At 33.7% G+C, this 24,253-nt stretch overlaps 2 protein-coding genes and 1 long non-coding RNA gene across 4 annotated transcripts in view; 2 read left to right on the forward strand and 1 right to left on the reverse strand.

Annotated features, from left to right (window-relative positions):
- The window catches only part of LOC134686802 (1-acyl-sn-glycerol-3-phosphate acyltransferase delta-like), a 43,993-nt gene extending 34,250 nt beyond the window's left edge, over positions 1 to 9,743 (forward strand). The window contains exon 9 of one of the 2 annotated variants that reach the window (XM_063546587.1): positions 7,913 to 9,743. In XM_063546587.1, the coding sequence (XP_063402657.1) occupies positions 7,913 to 8,001 (89 nt within the window). In that variant the 3' untranslated portion in view covers positions 8,002 to 9,743. The remainder of the gene's footprint in view (positions 1 to 7,912) is intronic. The other variant, XM_063546585.1, reaches the window with a different exon arrangement.
- LOC134686800 (tyrosine--tRNA ligase, cytoplasmic-like) overlaps positions 1 to 24,253 on the reverse strand; it is a 338,438-nt gene that overhangs the window by 49,778 nt on the left and 264,407 nt on the right. The gene's annotated exons all lie outside the window — the stretch shown is intronic.
- Positions 17,342 to 24,253, forward strand: part of LOC134686680 (uncharacterized) — a 49,442-nt gene continuing 42,530 nt past the window's right edge. The window contains exons 1-2 of the long non-coding RNA XR_010101634.1: positions 17,342 to 17,453; positions 24,047 to 24,208. This is a non-coding gene — a long non-coding RNA (uncharacterized LOC134686680). The remainder of the gene's footprint in view (positions 17,454 to 24,046; positions 24,209 to 24,253) is intronic.

Raw genomic sequence — 24,253 nt, forward strand, 5'->3', positions numbered from 1 at the left:
ACAGATCTCTAGGTGTCTGGAGATGTTGATAATTCCTACTCCACAAAAGGCATACACAGATCTCTAGGTGTCTGGAGATGTTGATAATTCCTACTCCACAAAAGGCATGAACAGATCTCTAGGTGTCTGGAGATGTTGACAATTCCTTCTCCACGAAAGGTATAAACAGATCTCTAGGTGTCTGGAGATATTGACAATTCCTACTCCATGAAAGGCATAAACAGATCTCTAGGTGTATGGAGGTGTTGACAATACCTACTGTATGAATAGCATGAACAGATCTCTAGGTGTCTGGAGGTGTTGACAATACCCACTCTATGAAAGGCATAAACAGATCTCTAGGTGTCTGGAGATGTTGACAATTCTTACTCCACGAAAGGCATGAACAGATATTTAGGGGTCTGGAGGTGTTGATAATTCCTACTCTATGAAAGACATACACAGATCTCTAGGTGTCTTGAGATATTGACAATTCCTACTCGACGAAAGGCATGGACAGATCTCTAGGTGTCTGGAGGTGTTGATAATTCCTACTCTATGAAAGGCATAAACAGATCTCTAGGTGTCTGGAGATGTTGACAATACCTACTCCACGATAGGCATAAACAGATCTCTAGGTGTCTGGAGATGTTGACAATACCTACTCCACGGTAGGCATAAACAGATCTCTAGGGGTCTGGAGATATTGACAATTCCTACTCCACAATAGGCATAAACAGATCTCTAGGTGTCTGGATATGTTGACAATTCCTACTCCACGAAAGGTATAAACAGATCTCTAGGTGTCTGGAGATGTTGATAATTCCTACTCCACAAAAGGCATAAACAGATCTCTAGGTGTCTGGAGATGTTGACAATATCTACTCCACGAAAGGTATTGACAGATCTCTAGGTGTCTTGAGATGTTGATAATTCCTACTCCACAAAAGGCATAAACAGATCTCTAGGTGTCTGGAGATGTTGACAATTCCTACTCCACAATAGGCATGAACAGATCTCTAGGTGTCTGGAGATGTTGACAATACCTACTCCACGAAAGGTATAAACAGATCTCTAGGTGTCTGGAGATGTTGACAATATCTACTTTACGAAAGGCATAAACAGATCTCTAGGTGTCTGGAGATGTTGACAATTCCTACTCCACGAAAGGTATCAACAGATCTCTAGGTGTCTGGAGATGTTGACAATTCCTACTCCACAATAGGCATAAACAGATCTCTAGGTGTCTGGATATGTTGACAATTCCTACTCCACGAAAGGTATAAACAGATCTCTAGGTGTCTGGAGATGTTGATAATTCCTACTCCACAAAAGGCATAAACAGATCTCTAGGTGTCTGGAGATGTTGACAATATCTACTCCACGAAAGGTATCGACAGATCTCTAGGTGTCTTGAGATGTTGATAATTCCTACTCCACAAAAGGCATAAACAGATCTCTAGGTGTCTGGAGATGTTGACAATTCCTACTCCACAATAGGCATAAACAGATCTCTAGGTGTCTGGAGATGTTGACAATACCTACTCCACGAAAGGTATAAACAGATCTCTAGGTGTCTGGAGATGTTGACAATATCTACTTTACGAAAGGCATAAACAGATCTCTAGGTGTCTGGAGATGTTGACAATTCCTACTCCACGAAAGGTATCAACAGATCTCTAGGTGTCTGGAGATGTTGATAATTCCTACTCCACAAAAGGCATACACAGTCTCTAGGTGTCTGGAGATGTTGACAATTCCTACTTCACGAAAGGTATAAACAGATCTCTAGGTGTCTGGAGATATTGACAATTCCTACTCCACGAAAGGCATGAACAGATCTCTAGGTGTCTGGAGATATTGACAATTCTTACTCCACGAAAGGCATGAACAGATTTCTAGGTGTCTGGAGATGTTGACAATACCTACTCTATGAAAGGCATAAACAGATCTCTAGGTGTCTGGAGGTGTTGACAATACCTACTCCACGGTAGGCATAAACAGATCTCTAAGTGTCTGGAGATGTTGACAATACCCACTCTATGAAAGGCATAAACAGATCTCTAGGTATCTGGAGATGTTGACAATACCTACTCCACGATAGGCATGAACAGATCTCTAGGTGTCTGGAGGTGTTGATAATTCCTACTCTATGAAAGGCATAAACAGATCTCTAGGTGTCTGGAGATGTTGACAATACCTACTCCACTATAGGCATAAACAGATCTCTAGGTGTCTGGAGATGTTGACAATACCTACTCCACGGTAGGCATAAACAGATCTCTAGGTGTCTGGAGATATTGACAATACCCACTCCACGATAGGCATAAACAGATCTCTAGGTGTCTGGAGATGTTGACAATTCCTACTCCACAATAGGCATAAACAGATCTCTAGGTGTCTGGAGATGTTGACAATTCCTACTCCACGAAAGGCATAAACAGATCTCTAGGTGTCTGGAGATGTTGACAATATCTACTCCACGAAAGGTATAAACAGATCTCTAGGTGTCTGGAGATGTTGATAATTCCTACTCCACAAAAGGCATACACAGATCTCTAGGTGTCTGGAGATGTTGATAATTCCTACTCCACAAAAGGCATGAACAGATCTCTAGGTGTCTGGAGATGTTGACAATACCTACTCTATGAAAGGCATAAACAGATCTCTAGGTGTCTGGAGGTGTTGACAATACCTACTCTATGAAAGGCATGAACAGATCTCTAGGTGTCTGGAGGTGTTGACAATACCCACTATATGAAAGGCATAAACAGATCTCTAGGTGTCTGGAGATGTTGACAATACCTACTCCACGATAGGCATGAACAGATCTCTAGGTGTCTGGAGGTGTTGATAATTCCTTCTCTATGAAAGGCATAAACAGATCTCTAGGTGTCTGGAGATGTTGACAATACCTACTCCACGATAGGCATAAACAGATCTCTAGGTGTCTGGAGATGTTGACAATACCTACTCCACGGTAGGCATAAACAGATCTCTAGTTGTCTGGAGATGTTGACAATTCCCACTCCACGAAAGGCATAAACAGATCTCTAGGTGTGTGGAGATGTTGACAATACCTACTCTATGAAAGGCATAAACAGATCTCTAGGTGTCTGGAGATGTTGACAATACCTACTCCACTATAGGCATAAACAGATCTCTAGGTGTCTGGAGATGTTGACAATACCTACTCCACGAAAGGCATAAACAGATCTCTAGGTGTGTGGAGATGTTGACAATACCTACTCCACGAAAGGTATAAACAGACCTCTAGGTGTCTGGAGATGTTGACAATACCTACTCCACGAAAGGCATAAACAGATCTCTAGGTGTCTAGAGATGTTGACAATTCCTACTCCACGAAAGGCATGAACAGATATCTAGGTGTCTGGAGGTGTTGACAATACCCACTCCACGATAGGCATAAACAGATCTCTAGGTGCCTGGAGATGTTGATAATTCCTACTCTACGAAAGGCATAAACAGATCTCTAGGTGTCTGGAGATGTTGATAATTCCTACTCCACAAAAGGCATACACAGATCTCTAGGTGTCTGAAGATGTTGACAATTCCTACTCTACGAAAGGCATAAACAGATCTCTAGGTGTCTGGAGATGTTGACAATACCTACTCCACGAAAGGCATAAACAGATCTCTAGGTGTCTGGAGATGTTGACAATTCCTTCTCCACGAAAGGTATAAACAGATCTCTAGGTGTCTGGAGATATTGACAATACCTACTCCACGAAAGGCATAAACAGATCTCTAGGTGTCTGGAGATGTTGACAATTCCTACTCCACGAAAGGTATAAACAGATCTCTAGGTGTCTGGAGATATTGACAATACCTACTCCACGAAAGGCATAAACAGATCTCTAGGTGTCTGGAGATGTTGATAATTCCTATTCCACGAAAGGCATGAACAGATCTCTAGGTGTCTGGAGATGTTGACAATACCTACTCTATGAAAGGCATAAACAGATCTATAGGTGTCTGGAGGTGTTGACACTACCTACTCTATGAAAGGCATGAACAGATCTCTAGGTGTCTGGAGGTGTTGACAATACCCACTCTATGAAAGGCATAAACAGATCCCTAGGTGTCTGGAGATGTTGACAATTCCTACTCCACGAAAGGCATGAACAGATCTCTAGGTGTCTGGAGGTGTTGATAATTCCTACTCTATGAAAGACATACACAGATATCTAGGTGTCTGGAGATATTGACAATTCCTACTCCACGAAAGGCATGAACAGATCTCTAGGTGTCTGGAGGTGTTGATAATTCCTACTCTATGAAAGGCATAAACAGATCTCTAGGTGTCTGGAAATGTTGACAATACCTACTCCACGATAGGCATAAACAGATCTCTAGGTGTCTGGAGATGTTGACAATACCTACTCCACGGTAGGCATAAACAGATCTCTAGGTGTCTGGAGATATTGACAATTCCTACTCCACAATAGGCATAAACAGATCTCTAGGTGTCTGGAGATGTTGACAATTCTTACTCCACGAAAGGCATAAATAGATCTCTAGGTGTCTGGAGATGTTGACAATACCTACTCCACGAAAGGTATAAACAGATCTCTAGGTGTCTGGAGATGTTGACAATACCTACTCCACGAAAGGCATAAACAGATCTCTAGGTGTCTGGAGATGTTGACAATTCCTACTCAACGATAGGCATAAACAGATCTCTAGGTGTCTGGAGAAGTTGATAATTCCTACTCCACAAAAGGCATACACAGATCTCTAGGTGTCTGGAGATGTTGATAATTCCTACTCCACAAAAGGCATACACAGATCTCTAGGTGTCTGGAGATGTTGACAATTCCTACTCTACGAAAGGCATAAACAGATCTCTAGGTGTCTGGAGATGTTGACAATTCCTACTCCACGAAAGGTATAAACAGATCTCTAGGTGTCTGGAGATATTGACAATTCCTACTCCACGAAAGGCATGAACAGATCTCTAGGTGTCTGGAGATGTTGACAATACCTACTCTATGAAAGGCATAAACAGATCTCTAGGTGTCTGGAGGTGTTGACAATACCTACTCCACGAAAGGTATAAACAGATCTCTTGGTGTCTGGAGATATTGACAATTCCTACTCCACGAAAGGCATGAACAGATTTCTAGGTGTCTGGAGATGTTGACAATACCTACTCTATGAAAGGCATAAACAGATCTCTAGGTGTCTGGAGATGTTGACAATACCTACTCCACAAAAGGCATAAACAGATCTCTAGGTGTCTGGAGATGTTGACAATTCCTACTCCACGAAAGGTATAAAAAGACCTCTAGGTGTCTGGAGATATTGACAATTCCTACTCCACGAAAGGCATGAACAGATCTCTAGGTGTCTGGAGATGTTGACAATACCTACTCTATGAAAGGCATAAACAGATCTCTAGGTGTCTGGAGGTGTTGACAATACCTACTCCACGAAAGGTATAAACAGATCTCTTGGTGTCTGGAGATATTGACAATTCCTACTCCACGAAAGGCATGAACAGATTTCTAGGTGTCTGGAGATGTTGACAATACCTACTCTATGAAAGGCATAAACAGATCTCTAGGTTTCTGGAGATGTTGACAATTCCTACTCCACGAAAGGCATAAACAGATCTCTAGGTGTCTGGAGATGTTGACAATTCCTACTCCACGAAAGGTATAAACAGATCTCTAGGTGTCTGGAGATATTGACAATTCCTACTCCACGAAAGGCATGAACAGATTTCTAGGTGTCTGGAGATGTTGACAATACCTACTCTATGAAAGGCATAAACAGATCTCTAGGTGTCTGGAGGTGTTGACAATACCTACTCTATGAAAGGCATGAACAGATCTGTAGGTGTCTGGAGGTGTTGACAATACCCACTCTATGAAAGGCATAAACAGATCTCTAGGTGTCTGGAGATGTTGACAATACCTACTCCACGATAGGCATACATAGATCTCTAGGTGTCTGGAGATGTTGACAATTCCTACTCCACGATAGGCATAAACAGATATTTAGGTGTCTGGAGATGTTGACAATACCTACTCCACGATAGGTATAAACAGATCTCTAGGTGTCTGGAGATGTTGACAATACCTACTCCACAAAAGGCATACACAGATCTCTAGGTGTCTGAAGATGTTGACATTACCTGCTCCACGAAAGGCATCAACAGATCTCTAGGTGTCTAAAGGTGTTGACAATACCTACTCTATGAAAGGCATGAACAGATCTCTAGGTGTCTGGAGGTGTTGACAATACCCACTCTATGAAAGGCATAAACAGATCTCTAGGTGTCTGCAGATGTTGACAATACCTACTCCACGATAGGCATAAACAGATCTCTAGGTGTCTGGAGATGTTGACAATACCTACTCCACGATAGGCATAAATAGATCTCTAGGTGTCTGGAGATGTTGACAATTCCTACTCCACAAAAGGCAAAATCAGATCTCTAGGTGTCTGGAGGTGTTGACAATTCCTACACCACTATTCCTGTTACCCACATCCAGTAAAAACCTAAAAATAAAATATATTCAATGCCACCATGAAAAAGAAAAAAAGGACAAGGTTTCAGAAATCAGTCCCAAACAACACATTTGCTGAAACTGACATTATTAAGATGGTTGATTTCCTGAAAACATATTTGTTACCTGTGGAGGATGTGTTTTTCAACAAATAATGGGCATTGTCATGTGAACATACTGCGCCCCTCTTCTTGTCATCTCGTTCCATATTCACATGAGACTGTCTTCATTCAGGAACTTCTTAGAAAGTAGAAAGATATCATTATCCTTAAATTTCACTTTCCACTATATAAATGATCTTCTCTAAGTAATTAAGTGCCAGTCTTTGTAAGAACCAAGCAATTTTGAAAAAAAATCAAAACATGGCTGAAAAAAACCCACCTACCTAGCCATCCTATTTTGAAGTAACACCCATCCTGAGTTAGAAATGGTAGGTCTTTAGTGTCTGCGTGTCTGGTAACTTGAGAAATCTTTCGATAAACTTTGGTTATAATGATAGCAAATTACAGAGATAGCTTCAAATTGTTAATTTCTAGTGCATTGTTACCAAATTTTACCAGAACAGGACAAGAAAACGAGTGGTATATTTTAGCATCATTATACGTTTTGAACATAGATTAATGTCAACCTGAATGGGTTTTTTGTTTGTCATGTTTTCACCACTTCCTGGTTCTTAGGTAGACTAGCACTTTAAAATTCTAAATCTGATGATTATGTTTAATGCATCTATACAGTTAAAATTGAGAAAAAGGATACACCAGATACATATAGGTCTTTTCTCATCTGTTGACACACCTAGAAATTGACAAAAGAGATGATTCCAGCTTCCAAATAGTGAACTATTCATTTCCATGTAGCAACATTTCAGCAGTATGTCGCCCAATTGATACAATATTCCATGGCTTGTGTTTCCTATCATGATTTCCTTCATAAAGAGTTGCTCTTCACAATGAAACTAATTAAAACCAAGAATTCCAGGTGGTGGAGTTGAAATCATCCTTTTTAAATTTTAGGGATGTCAACATGAGTTGGTTGGCCATTATGGAATATCTGTTTCAGAGATGAAATGGATATGTTTAAATTGTTGTAACAACAATCTCGTCCCCTTTTCCAAAATGTGACCTTCTGAATTAGACATGTCAACAGGTTTCTACATAAGCAACACCACAAGTGCCACATTCAAGCAGTATCTTCCTTTCAGGATCACCTTCAGTTTTTGATTGAGTTTGTATTTCTTTTTGGCCATGGTTTTGTCAGTTTGTTTTCCACTTGGGAATTTGGATGTCCCTTTGGTATCCTTTGCCTCTCTTTTCCCATTTAACCCAAATTATAATCTGACCGTTTTATAACTCCTTTTTTTTAACCAGTGACTACCTGTGTATCTTGTGTACTTTCAGTGTCTGTAGCAGCCAAATGGTTAATAGGATGGACAGAAACAAAGAAAGGATCAAAATATGGAATGAAAGAAAAGAAAAAGAACAAATAACAAGCCTTTTACTGTGATATTTTTTAAGAGTGTTACCTCATATTGTGTCAAAGTTTTTTATGAGTCTTTCTGTTGATTCTTTGGATATTTTCATTTGATATGGAAGGATTTTCCCTGGATTTAGGGAAAAGTTTTTCTAAATGGTTGATTTTGATGAATTATACTTGTATACTCCTACTTAATCTGTATTAGGTTCAACGCTTGTCATGGCATACCCATTTAAATTCCATCAGGAATGGCAAGTCAGGGGCGGATCCTGCCATTTTAAAAAGGGGGGTTCCAATTATATGCTCCCATTCAAATGTATTGATCGTCCAAAAAATGGGGGTTCCAACACCCGGAACCCCCTACCTCCTGGATCTGCCAATGCAAGTCCATGAATGAAAGACAACTTTACATACATATAAAAGGGTTGATTATGAATGTGTAGAGATATTATTTGTATTCAGATGATATATTTTGATACATTTTTCTGAACTGACCTTCAACAGAAACGATGAACTTCAGTTATGGTTAGAGAAGGTTGGACATTCCAAAATTAAGAGAAACAAAAATGCATGTCATGACTTTTTGAAAACTAAATATTTCATTGAAACCCATGTCAGATACTAAACTGAAATTATACAATATTGACCTGAACACTCTGACCATTTTTAGTTCAAATATTTTGGAAAGGTTAACAATTCAAGTTGCATTTATACTTAATTTTAAATACAAGATCAATACATCTTTGTCTATTGTCATTTGTTAATGTTTATATTTTTTTATGCCATTTTGAGGACTTTTTATTTTCTAGTTAGATGAATTTTACTATCTTTTAGTAACCAAACATAATATCATTTCTGTTAGGATTTTGAATCAGTATCAAAAGCATAATTTGTTAAATTATTTGATGATTATTACTTGATTTATTGTTCTAGTTATAGCTTAAAACCAAAAAAAATAATACAAAGATGCTTCATTTTAAACAAAGAACTTCAGGATTTTTTTCTTTCAACATGTATTTGCAAGCTATAGGCTATTTTTGAATAATTTAATTTTGGATGTAACAAGTCTTCTGATTGGCTGACGTTATTTTGTTATGAGCCCATAGACATATAATTTAGTCATGTGACCGTGACGTCATCAACGTTTTTTTATGGTTTTCAACAGTTGAAAATGGAATTTAGAATTAAATTAGGAGAAATGACTAATATTTTTTCTGTCTATTCGAAATAACATAAAAAATGTGGTGTACACTGTTAAATAACACGCTATGCGCGTTATTCAGTGTGCACCAAATTTTTTTATGTTATTTCTTCATAGACAGAAAAAATATAACAGTCATTCCTTAATTATTAGAAAATTACTTTTTTTTATGGAGACCATTTGTTGACCAATAATTTTGTTGCTCTTTTAGTTATTGTTAGGTAGTGATAATCTTCTGTTCTTGTAATTAACTTATAGTGCTATAGATAGTAATAAAAAAAAATGCGCTAGAAGTATCTAACCTACTTAAGGTATAAACCATTATGTTATCACTTTCATATATTTGATTTTACATATTTGATAGCAAGTTGTGTATTTGCTAATGAATTGTGTGTTTTTCACATTGATGCCTTGAATGATTTTGTTGATTTATGAAGTTATAATTGATATGTGCTTTTTTTTTTATTGCAATGAATAAAAAACCGAAATGTTGTTTATAAAATGAGTGTTGTGGTAGCATGATTGTCTTGAGTGAGGAAGGTCATGGATTCACATTCGAACTGGGATATAATAAAGACTTTACGATTGGTATTTAACCCTTCTTCATTGCACACGCTGCATTAAGGAGAAAGAGTAAGAACATGTCAGCTCAGGGTAGGAAAAAATGTGTCCAGGCAGGTTGACATGTCTTCCAGCTATTACATACAGTGTTACCTACCCAATTAGCATGTTAAACAAATGATAATATTACATTTACACATTCTTGTCCCAAATCAATATGTTTGCCGCATGATATTTTGCAGCCATTCATCATCATTATCGCAGATATCAATTGCACATTTTATCCATTAAACATACTGAAACCTTTTTTCAGACCCCCTGCTGGTAGAGATTAGAAAGTTAGATGAATAGATATGGAACAGTGCCATACCGATGTTCAATAGTCTTTAATGAGTTAAGCGAAAACAAATCCAGGTCACAAACGGAGGGATACACAGCATCTATAAAAGGAAAACAATGGAACAACAGAAACACTGAAAGGTTACAAGAAAAAACACAAACATACACAAAAGGACTGTTTGATAACACCTGCAATATTCAAAACTTGATATGGGAAGTTTTGAGAAAAATAGTGACGATGATCTGATTATATGATTAGCCAAACCTCCCGCTTAAATGGCAATATATTAAAATACCTCTTAAATGACAACATTAAGTGACAGAAATACTGTACAAAAACACAAGTATATGAAACTTTTATCTGTGAAGAAGAATCACTATTTTATAGCACTTTATAGAGTGAAATATGTTCCAGGAATACAAACATCAACGTTTATAATATAAGGTATATATTTGAGTTCTTTTTTTTTAAATAATGGGTAACATAATTGAATTATTAAAAGTGACAGAACCATTTTTGTTTGAAAAAGGGTCACACAAAGTCAATGATAGGACTATTCACATCTGAATATGACCATGCTTAAGTTTTGAATTTAAATTATTGAGCTCATTAAAGATTTATATGACAAATAAAAGATTTTATTAAAATGATTCTAAAAACAAACAAAAAATTATATTTGTTTAAATATTTTGAATTATACGATAATTACCAAGTTTTCTTTATATTATGAAACAGTCTTACCTTTGAACTGCAAATCTGTCTCCAAATTTGCAGTTTTAGGCAAATAACTAGATGAAACAATTAAAACCTTTTCTAACGAAGCTATTTTTGCACATGGTGAATCTGCTTTTCATGTTCGTAAAAAAACATTAATTGATATATTGGAACTAAAGACGTAATCTTAAAATCTACTTCATTAATAACGTTTCTCAGTAAAGTAAGGAATATTTAGACAAATATGTAAATTTTACTCTTGATCTTGTTAAAGCTAATTATATCATTAAATGGTGTTTTTACAAAGTTATAAAAAAGGTGTCTAGAAAAAACTAAAGCCTCAGACTGATACTAGACATCAAATTTAAACACTCATCTACAAAAGACTCCTCAGTGACGAGCGAAAAAGTCCAAAACAAAGTACGACATTGTAGATAAAAGAGGACCCAAAATTCGAAAAGATTTAGCCAAATACAGCTATGAAATATATTCCTGAAAAGAAAAATCCTTAGTGATTAAAAATGTTCAAAGTTTTAAAAACAGTATATTTTTTATAACTCAGATTATTAGCAGTAAAATATTGATAAAAACCCAAATAATTCTGTAGATGCTGTCAATGCATAAAAGAAACCTCTGTCAGTTTTGTGAAGATAAAATAAGATGTTGACGTTATTAAAAAGAAAAAATAAACAAAATAATTGATCTAAAAGTTGACGACACGACTAAATTAAGGCTTAACATGTTTTCCCAGGAGTGCCAACATAATAATGATACAATAGACATGTACATACATGGATTCGGGAAGAAGAAGAACTTACATACATTCGTCTCCCAATACTCCCAAAAAAGTATTGTTATGTCTAGGTTTTGCAACTTTAGTTGCAGGCTAGACAAGCAATAAATTGTAAAATATAAGAAATGTTGATTTTTTTTCTTTCTTTGTGGAAGACATATTTTTATATGGTATTTTACACTTTTTTGTGAATGTTTTAAACTCCTTTTGGATTTTTGACAGTATCATTATCAAAATGTGCATGTGGTACAAGGATACTAAATTCGATAACTTCTCATGTTTCATTCTAGTAAACATGTTCTAGCAAACATTGAAAAAAAATCAGCCATGACAACGTCTTATTCAAATTTTTATCGCAGATTTAGACTTATGGTTTAACATAAAAACAAAATATTGAATTGTTTTTAAATGAAAAGGGGAAGTTTCTGGTGTATTTGAAATTCAAAAGTCAGAAAAGTTTGCCCTAACTGTTTCTTAAAACAATTTATTTCTGTGAAGCAGTGTTTTTACTATCCGTAAAACACAGGTGGTAATTTCTGGTCAGTCAGCTACAATATTGTAGTAATCAAACAATTGTCTGCTGTAAACACAAATACACAAGTGTTCAAATAAACGAATCGAATAATTCAATAATTCATCAATTAGCTAATAGTTGGATGGTGTTGTGGCTATTTTGCAGAAGAAACCATAAGTAAAGGCAACAGTAGGATACCGCTGTTCAAAATTCATAAATCGATAGAGAAAAAACAAATCCGGGTTACAAACTAAAACCGAGGGAAACGTATCAAATATAAGAGAACTACTACACAACAGAGACACAACACCAAAATGTAATACATACAGAAACGAACTATAATGTAACAAGGGCCATTTTCCTGACTTGTTACAGGTCATTTTATGAAAAAATGGTGGGCTGAACCTGTTTTTGTGGCATGTCAAACCTCCTACTTTAATGGCAGTGCTAATTATAACATTAAAATGACAACATTACACGACAGGGTTACAATAAATAAATAGATAAATAGGAGAAAAAATATATAGGACAGAGAAACAAACGAATAATAGCCATCAAAAGGTAACAGGTTAAACAATATTTTTATACGCCAGAAGCGCGATACGTCCACACAGAACTATGCTCAGATGTAAAATGTTTGAAAGCCATAACAACTACAAAGTTGAAGATCGCCGAGGACCAAAAGTTCGAAACAGTTGTGAGGCCAGGGTTATCCGCCTGGGACAAAAACATAATTATTATCAGGAATAATACATAGTTTTGCAAACAGTAAATTTCATAAAATGACTATGTAATAGATATACATGATTAAACTGAAGTGGTGACTAGCTAAAGTATAAAAAAGAATACATTACAAAACCACAGCCCTGTTAAACATATCCAATGCATCGCCCAAAGTGACGTCACTTTTAAATTTCTGAAACGTGTTCCGAAAATTAAGAAAGAATTTGGATGAAATTCAAAATTAGATTTGTATGACTTATCTAACATGTCTAACTTATATAAATAAACAGTGACAATTATAATGTTAACTAATATGTAATTGTAGTAGTAATTAGATAATTAATTGCATTGCAAACCAAATATATCGTGTAAATTTCGTTGATCCAAAATTAAATCTACCAAAGGACTGGATGAATAGTTATCCCCAACACAACACAAAAATACAACAGAAAAAATCTGGCGTGTGTCCTATAACTGTGTAGAAAATACTTGTACTTTAATACTTTGATACTTGTTAAATTCTTAATACCAAACAAACCACTAGATAAACAATCCATTGAAATCACAAGATGGTACTTGTAAACGGAAATGTTAGAAGTAGATTACTTGTGAACTCTTAAGACAGAATTCTTCAATGATACAAAAACGAAAGATGTTGAAAAAAATGTATATCTTATAGCTGACTATGCGGTATAGGCTTTTCTCATTGTTGAAGGCCGTACGGTGACCTATAGTTGTTAATTTCTGTGTCATTTTAGTCTCTTGTGGAGAGTTGCCTTATTGACAATCAACCACATCTTCTTCTTTTTAAATACCTTAATTTTTAACAAAGCAAAAACTGAAAACTTGTAACTGCTAGTTAAAATTACGAGGCGCTTGGAATCATTAAAACCAGTATTTGTATGTCTCACTACGGTCTTATGTATGGAAGACGTTCTATGTTAATTGTCTCCCTCTGGTATTCTTTTCCGTCTCAGGGTAATGTTTTAGTTAGAGGATTATTATACAATGTATAGCTTTGGTCAACAGGCATTGTAGTATTTTAAGATATTGTTGATAAATATTCAGTATCAACTTCGCAAATAATACACGATGGTCTAAATATAGTTTCTGCGTACTGACGTTGTTTATCATCTTAATAACGTGTTATAGTATTGTTTTATTTGTCTTTATAAATATTACTTTAACTGTTTAGTACTTTTACATGTTTACCAGTTATGTCTGTTATATCTGTTCACACATCGTTGTCAATTTAATGGAATTTGATGCGGCTGCCAAACAATTCAGAGGTTTAGCTAGCTATAAAACAGGGTTTAATCCACCATTTTCTACTGATGAAAATGGCTGTACCAAGTCAGGAATATGACCATTTTGTTGTCCATTCGTTTGATGTGCTTGAGCTTTTATTTTGCCATTTTATTAGGGCTTTCCGTTCTGAACTTTCTTCTGAGTTCAGTATTTCTTTGATTTTCCTTTTTATTTGAATCATGCAATAACAAATTATTTAAATTGAAAGAAGAAGGAGACATAAAATTTCCCAAGCAACCAAAATGATGCACATAGTTAAATAACACCTAGAGTGCAAAATATAATCGGCAATACTAGACAGTTGTCCATTCAATACGTGAATCTCTACATCGCACTTAGTGAAGCAAGTATAGTTAAACAAAATTTAACAAGCGCTAGAAAGATTGCGTCATCAACACCAACATTATATAATTTAATTTATCCAAAATACGTGTTCAAAGAAAACAATGTCTTCTAAAACAGTTAAAAGCATATTTTGATTGACAAAAATAGATTCAAGGGATACAGATTATGCGCCACAGGAATTGATGTCATGTTTGTAACAAGGTTTCAATTTATGCAGTCACACACAGCAAAAAAGATTATTTGAAATGTTTAACTAGTGCGGAAATACTACTGTTTATCCTCTATAAACTTTCTCAATGTCAATGTAATTGACCTTGTTTCATACAAATAACAATTAGCCCACTGTACAAACAATCGATGATGGTACTTATAAAATATAAACATATTTCTTGTGCATAACTTAAAGAGAAGTCAACAATGATACATACATATCCGTATTGAATACAAACGTATTAACGTAAACTTCTAATAAAGCAGAAAACACAAACTTTTGCTATCTGAAATATTTTATATGCCCGACTGCGATATTATGGATATATCACGTGTTCAGTAATGTCATTCATACCAGGCTACGGTGTAGGATTATTGTTTATCATAAAGTGAATGTTTATTATTGCATCACAATTATAGATTCCGACCCCGTAATTTGTCCGTTAATAAATTTTGAAACTGTTAGAATCAAGGTTTCAACTTCGATCCTCAGGCAAAAGTGACCTTGGATGGATTTGACTATTTCGAGTCCTTTTTTTTAATAATATATAGAGAATAATACATGGCAAAATCCGTATCATATGTCGTATCATCCCGAGACATCAATATCAGCCCGAGGGCCCTTAGGCCCGAGGGATGATATTGGTCGAGGGTGATACGGCATGTGATACGGATTTTGCCATGTATTATACACTTTATCATATATTTCAACAGAAGAGTTTTATATTATATGAACTGTTTTCTGATCCATAGCACTGGGTTACCTTCAGTTATGCTTTTCTCTTGTTTCAAAGCTTTAAAATAACTGCTCAATTATTTATATGAAGCACCTAGGTTACCTTACAATCTGTTGTTTTGAAAATATTTTGTTTATTATTGTATTATTGAGTGTTTTGTATTTTTTATAGTTGCATTCAGTGTGCCAAAAAAATTGTTGTAAAAACTTGATGTTCGTGACGTTACATACCAAACAATGACGTCATTAAAAAATTTACCTATTTTTTTTTTATTTTTTTGTTTTAATATTTAAAAAAAAAAAAAAAAATTTAATAGAAAAAAAATTCTTAAGCAAAAAAAAACACCAAAAAAATGACTTAAGTTTAAAAAAAAAAAAAAAAAAAAAAAGGTGCGATACGGGTTTTACCATGCGATACGGGGTATGCGATACGGGTTTAGCCATGCGATACGGGGTATGAGATACAGGGTAGGTGATACAGACTGGAAAAAAGAACCTTTATTAGATATACAAAATAGCAGTATTTTGTACTAAATATATGATAAAGGTCATAAACAGTTACTTTTTTAGTAAATATTTGACCTTCAAATATTCGTCTTTGATCGTTTGTGAGCAAATTCCAAATAACAGTACTGACGCATTACTTTTTTTAACAAGATATACTACTGACATTTTTCGCAGTATCTGTGATTTCCTGTTTTTTAAGACATCAGTTCAACATGTACATAGTAAGATAGCTTAAGTGTGAAAGTGTGCATCCAGAAAAAAAATAGATATTTTCATTTTGTCTTAACATTTAGTTTATAGATTTAATTATTCATTTTTGTATTTGCTTATTTTTTCTCGCTTCACTTATCTGTAATAAATAGAAAGAGTATGATAAAATTAAGAAGATTGTCAAATTTGAATTGAGCTTAGTAGTGTAAATTGTTTTTAAAAATACTTGTGAAATGTCATGGAATTCATTTTGCTATATCCGATAATTCATTAAAAAATAGAACATAATTTAAACAAATGTGGGGTGTTCACATTGTTTCGTACGAAAAAGTCACTTTCAACATATGTTGAGCGAAGGGGTGAAAAAGTTTGATCTGGTACTGCAAAGTTTTTTTTGGGAAATTGAGTTCTAATTAACTAACAACCCTCCCTTCAGACGTACTGGAATTACAATTACGTTCATACGGAATATAAATTATTTCTATATAACCCTGCATAATGACGATGCTGAAAGTGCTTAAAAATACTTTAATAGAGCAGGGATACAGGCGCGCCATCTATCTGGTAAATGATTGATGTCATAAAGGCGTGCGAAATTGACAATCTTTTCCGGTGAGAGACATGACCCAGCAATGACATATCATATTCGAGGGTGTCATCGGTTCTGCAGTCAGGAATTCGGTACTGACATGATTTTCTAAACCGCTCAGTTAGTCTTTGTCAATATCTCTTACAATAATTAAGAAACTTTGCCTCCGAATTCAATAAAACCAAGTTGACCTAAGATAAATAAAGGCAACAGTAGTCTACCGCTGTTCTAAAGTCATCCATCGATTGAGAGAAAAACAAATCTGGGTAACAAACTAAACCAAGGTAACATATCAGATATAAGAGGAAAACAAAGAAACAACAGAAATAATAAAGTGCTTAAATTTGCTTTTATTTAAGGTCCTTTTTGTCATATACCTCTTTTAAAATGTGTATCTGAGCCGATTCATCGTTAATCTATTTTTTGTGTGTGGCTTCGGCAGTTCCTGAACAAATGTTCTTAATAATAAAATTAATGACGTGTATTTTTTTTGTTGATTTATACATCCAACACTGCATTAGCCTATTTTTTTTTAGAAAAGTTTTAAAATGGCTCGATCATACTTAAACAATAGAGGTATACATAGAAGCAAAAGTACATAACGGAAATACAATTGAGAAGTGTTAAAAATATTTACACCATAGTAAGTCATTGTTGGCAAATATTCTGATCAACTATTCAAAAGTGTCAGGTTATATCTGTATAGATCAAATTGTAAGTAAATATCTTCTATTATTTGATTGTTAATATGTAATTATAATAAGCTTTGAATATTACAAATATATAAAGAAAATCAAAAATGATCTTCTTACATATTATTGAGACAGTGTTGTTTTCATGGTTCATTCGGATCAAGTCTATTTTGAAATTTGAAATCTTCATCACATAAATTTGAGTTTTCTTTTGAATTCCACCGTTGTTGCAAATGCGCAATGGAAAATGTGTCTTTAAAATACTCTACTTTACCGTGATTTGTTTTGATTTATAAGTGTAATAATCGACTAGAAACTGAAAGACCGTTATGTTTCTCACATATAATTGCGACTTTTTATCATGTAAATATACGCATTTATTTTGTGCCAGTTTCTTGAAATGTTGCTTTTTTACAATGAATACAAGTTTTAAAATATGCATGTTAAAATATCAAATAATTCATCATTATTCGTAGCAATAATGATAGTTATCAAAGTTACCAGGATTATAATTTAATACGCCAGACGGGCGTTTCGTCCACATAAGACTCATCAGTGCCGCTCAGATCAAAATAGTTATAAAGCCAAACAAGTACAAAAAAGTAAAATAACAAAAAAACTGCTCAGAGGAAAATTCAAAACGAAAAGTCCCTGATCAAATAGCAAAATCAAATGATAAAATACATCAAACGAATGAACAACAACTGTCATATTCCTGACTTGGTACAGGAATTTTCAAATGTAGAAAATTGTAGATTGAACCTGGTTTTATAGAGCTAAACCTCTCACTTGTATGACAGTCGCATCCAATTTCATAATATTTACAACGATGCGTGACCAAAAGAGACATAAAAGGTTAAATAGTCAAAATAGTGTTACAGCAGTCATCACTGTGTCACAATTTGAAAACAAACAAATATGAAGTTGAAGAGCATTGAGGAACCAAAATTCCAAAAAATTATGTCAAATACGACTAAGGTTATCTATTCCTGGGATAATAAAATCCTTTGTTTTTCGTAAAATTCAAAGTTTTGTAAACAGGAAATTTATAAAAATGACCATATAAATGATATTCATGTCAACACCGAAGTGCTGACTACTGGGCTGTTGACACCTTCAGTGACTTAACGTCCACCAGCAGTGGCATGAACCCACTGAGGTAAATAAGTCCAATGAAATTATGCATATATTTTGGTTACCCCGGATAAGTGAGTTCCTTACAGCCAAGCAAGGTCGTTTAGCACTTCAGTAGAAGTATTATCGAATGATTATTTGGCTGTAGGTGAATAATATGTATTATAAACGTTAGTTTCGACTTTTTTTTCAACTCCTGAAAACCGTTGTAGCATGATAAGTAAACTTTCTACAGTTAATGACATGATTATACATTTGTAAATGTAAATTGTTTCCTTGTTTTTTGTTGTAATACTGTTGAAATGCATTTTAGAACTTTCCAAAGTATCTAATATAAATTGTCAGAATTCAAAAATTCTAAGCATTGATACATTTATCTAACACGAATTCACTGATTTAAAAAAAATCTCATCACCAGTCTAAGAGCTAGAGTCAGACATAAACTAATTTACGTGAACATTTATCTACACTGGTAAAAATATCGTTATTCATTAAATAAAGAAACGCACAAATAAGTTTGTTTTAGTGGGAAGACAGGAACGTTTTTCCCAGTTCAACTTTTGATTTACAATGGTAATTGTGTAACAGCTCATTATGTTCTTCCCTGTATACTTGAACAGTATTTTTTTTATTTTCATCTATTGTTTTTCATTTATTATATTACAAAAATCTTATCGCATTTTGTTCAGCTTCACATATAAGTATTTGGGACTGTTGTTTCTATTTCCGCGTGCATCAAGTGAGTTGCACTTTGTTTTTGTTGCCTGTATAGTTATTTTTATCATTTTCTATGAGTGCAATATGCAGATTTGATGTACATGCTTGTGTTTATGAATTTTGTATGTCAATATCTTATTTCAGTTGGGTTTATTTATAAACTATTTGAATAGTTAAGAGGAACAATAGTAGATCTTCTCTAAAATATAAATGTCAAAATGACATGCAAAACTTTCTAATTTTTTGAGTTTAAAAGAATAATTTATGTTTTTTGTTTCCTCTTTAATGATATTCACCAAATATATAAATCAAGATTGAATTTCAAGAACACTCTATTTGTCACTTAATTGACAAACAGTTCTACAAATATTAGAAATTGGTTAATCATTAGTTTTGTTTAACAACTGGAACTGCATGATGAATATAACAGGTTACATATACAAAGTGCAACTCGACTGGTGCAGAAACAGAAAAAAAAGTCTCGAAATTTATATATGAAACTATAACATGCGATCAGATTTCTAAATATATAATAAATGAAAACCAAAAGATTAAAAAACGAATTAAACTATTGTTCAAGTACATACGAAATAAAATCTAGATTTTTTTTTACATCAAGTGTTACACTTCATTCTTTATCAAACGCGAACTTCTGGGAGCATATTCCTGTCTTCCCACTAATACACACTTTATTCGTGTGTTTTTTTTATTCAATTACTAACAGATACTTATACTAGTGTAGACAAATGTGCATTTAAATAAATTCATGTCTGACTCTTATACCAGTGTAGATAAAATTTTAGCTTAATAAATTCATGTCGGAGTCTTGTACTGGAGATGAGAATTTTTGTCATCAGTCAATTTATGTCATATACCTGTACCAATGATTAGATTGTTTTTATAAATTTCTTTTTGAAGTATTTAAATGCATTACAACAGTATTGAGACAAAGAAACAAGTTAACTTATCACATATAAAGGTGTATACATATGGCATTAACTGTAAAAGGATTGTACTTATCATGCTAAAACAGTTGTTAGGAGCTGAGATGACAATCATAACTAATGTTTTTGAAAGGATAAAATTGTTCTCTCACATCCAAAAATCATTAGATACTACTACTATTGAATTGTTTAACGACCTTGATTGGCTATAAGGACTCGCATAGTCGGGATAATCATTAGATACTACTACTATTGAATTGTTTAACGACCTTGATTGGCTATAAGGAACTCGCATGGTCGGGATAATCATAAGATATGTTCAATTCCATTGGCCTTATTATTGCTACGAAATATGGTGGATCGTTTGATACTACTACTACGGAAGTGCTAAACGCTGGTTAAACGACTTTAACACTTGTTTGACAATTTAAATGAAAAACAAATGTTTGAAATTTGTTCTACAATAGTTTTGTTAAACGCCTTGAATTGCATGATTAAAGAAATCATATATGTCTTTGTTATGGCCAATGTTGTCATTTGGTCGATGTTTCATGAACGTGAATCAAAAAACTCTAGTTGATTGTTACTTACTTGTAGATCAATATATTTGAGGTGTAAACATTCATTTGATTAGGAACTTTCCATTTTGAATTTTTCTCTGAGTTCCTATTTTTGTGATTTTACTTTTCACTTATTATACATTTGAAGGAAGTACTATTTTATTCTATTTAATAAAAGCAAAATACAGTGTTTGGACTCTGTAGCTAGGAAGAAATTTTTCTAAAGTATTGTGAGCTGAACGAAAGCATGTTTTGTCTTTTATTTGTACATTTACAAGGATCTCCTTCTTTTTCAAAATCAATTAGTTTATTCTGAGAATACAAATAAAAAGGTAGATCTCTTGTTTTAATAAATTAGAGGCAATTGACTAAAAATAAGATTGAATTACTTAAAAAAAGCATATACACATTAAATTGATGTCAAACATGTATTAGACAAATGAACAGCTTCGACCTTTAAACATCAATTCAAACATATTTCATATTTTTTCCTGTATCAAAATTCCTAAAAGAGTTATTTTTTTAAAGCAATATGTGTTTTACTTGATATTTTGTTATATATACGTCCTAATTAATATGACCGTATCGATGGTCTCGTGTAAGAGTTATAACAAGTGTATTATCCATTCAAACACGTTAGTTCTGGCTGTCATTAACGCGCGTCTGGCGTAAATTCAAAATTTGATTATGATATCTATGATGAGTTTATTTTCAGCTCCCGACAACCGTTTTAGCATGAGGAGTAAACTTGCATTCTGCCATACGTAAACATGTGTACACGTTATTTGTTTCTTTGTGTTAAGAATGGTGTGATGCATTTGAATTCTTCCATAATATATTAATTGACAGAACTGAAAAATACTGAGTTCAGTATTTTTGTAATTTTACTTTATTCTACTAATTACTGGTTTATGTATCTTGCATGAATTGACTGAAGTTAGAAATTCTCTTCACCAGTATATTAGAGTCAGACATGAATTCATTTAAATGTAAATTTATCTTAAATGGGGAAAATAGTTGATATTCTTTTTATAAAGAAACTAACAAATATAATATGTATAAGTGTAAAACAGTTGATGTAAAATTATCTTGAATATCTTCCCTGTGTTCTTGAACAATAGTTTTATCAGTTATTTTCATCTTTTGTTTTTCATTTCTTTTATTTTAGGCATCTGATCGCATTTTATTTTATACCTGCATGGATATTTTCATTATGCAATTCGAGTTGTTTAACAAAACTAATGTAGAACAAATTTCAAATAGTTGTTTCTCATTTAAAATTGATTGTCAATCAAGTAAGAACCAGGGTGCTCTTTAGATTAGATTTTAATTTATGAATTAGGTGAATGTCAGTAAAGGGGAAACCATAAAAAATAAATTATTCTCCTAAATTCAAAGAATGGGAAATTATTTCATGTCATTTCGAAATGTATATGTCAAAAGGAGATCTACTAATGTTTCTCTTTATTTTATTTACAACGTTTATATATAGACACACATACTACAGACTGTTACCTTGTGAACTTCATGTGACACGTTGAAAATCCGGCTGAGCATGTATATCTAGTAAACAGTAAGGGTATTATTCAAAGCTCATTTAAAACATCTTCTCGGCCTTAATATGCATTCAATTTTCCGCTGGACATTAAATGGCCATCCATCATCATCTTCTACATACTTGATAGAGTCAAACAAGTTTAATCTTCTCAAAGTATTACAAACACAGTGAAACCAAACATCCGTTGATTCCCTCATATTCAAATGAAACATTACAATGATTTGTTAACTGCTGTTGCGAAGTTTACATTTAGATTCAGAAAAAACCCTCCTATAGTTAAATCAAGGTAGTAAATAAATATACGTTAATAGCATCATACATGTAGCAATCAATTCCTAAACAAATTGAGGAAAAAGTAAAATAACAACAATACCGAAATCCAAGGAAAATTAAAAACGGAAAGTACCTTAACAATTGGCAAAATCAAAAGCTCAAACACATCAAATGAATGGGAAATGACTGTCATATTCCTGACTTGGTACACTACATCCACCAAATATCTCATCTTTAGAATGAAAATAACATTTTACGAATATTGTGCGACCGAAAAGGTTTCTGGACTGACCTTTTGCAAGATTGCTCACACTCAAAAATATGAAAGCCAAGGATGTATAACTACTCTGATACTTCATGACCTATCTGGCAAAACAGAAGTCTAAATAAAAAGCCAAAACTACTTTCATTTTAATCATAAAGTAATTGTTTTTTCTGGATCTTAATTTCAATTTTTCTGAAGTTTTTTTTAATAATTAAGTTGATCCTCATCTCCTGACCCAACGACGAACCAATGGTTTGATTAATGTGTCGTAGCTATAAATCTTCCACTCTGTTGTTAGATTATCAATTGAAATGGAAATGATTGTTGATGAATGTTGTATGAACAAATTTAAAAGGAAAAGTAAACTTTAGAAATTTTGTATAGGAACTCCCCCCCTTCCCCTCCCCCCCCCCCAAAAAAAAAAGTTTAACCCACCAATCTTTTTGAAAAATGCAAGTCAGGAATACGACCGTTGTTTTGTTCACTGTTCCCATGTTTGATAACGTTTGACTCTGTCAGTTTTTATAGACTTTTCCTTCTTTTAATTTACCTTAGAGTTCGGTTTTTTGTTATACTCTTTTGTTATGTAAATTATGCATTTTTCACGTCTTTGTCTGCATACTAATGATATAATAGAAGAAACTTAATGTGAAGTATACAAGTCATCATATTCTTAAGTCATTATGCCTGCATGTAAACAGGTTTATGCTGACCGCCAATTTTGCGCAATAATTCCAACTTGTGCAACAAACAAACTTATGTATAAACTTACTGCTTATCAAGTGAGTAACAATAAGCAACGACAAGCAAAATTTAAAGGTTTTCTTCAAGATGTAAACTATTTTCTTTTTGTTGATAAAAATTCGAAAATACGAATTAATTCGATGTTATTTAGAACGTTTTGTTTTATAAAGACAGAAAATATGATTTTGTGGACAACATAATAATGAAATGAATATATGATGGATATGATCAATGATGATTGAATTATTCTCTAAGAGACTGGTTTTTTTTTTATAATAAAGCAAAATAGTTTTTTTTTCAGTTTCCGTTGATTATTTAACAAATCCTGAATGCAAAGATCATATTTAGTATGTTTGACAATATTCACTAATTATATTTCATACATAAGAAGTACTATACACAGTTATGGATATTTTTCAGGCGTATCATGGAGAAAATCTACAGTTTACTTTTCATAATGGCATGCACTGTCACCGTCAATGGATGCCCTTCCGTATGTTTGTGCTCGGGCACGACTGTTAATTGCAACTCCAGCTCTCTTACGACAGTTCCATTTAATATACCGAGCTCAACAATTAGATTGTAAGTATTTATTTTTAAAAGTGTTTCTTTAACTAAAAACAATAT

This window comes from Mytilus trossulus, chromosome 10 (assembly GCF_036588685.1).
Source record: "Mytilus trossulus isolate FHL-02 chromosome 10, PNRI_Mtr1.1.1.hap1, whole genome shotgun sequence".
In the NCBI taxonomy this organism is placed as follows: Eukaryota; Metazoa; Mollusca; class Bivalvia; order Mytilida; family Mytilidae; genus Mytilus; species Mytilus trossulus.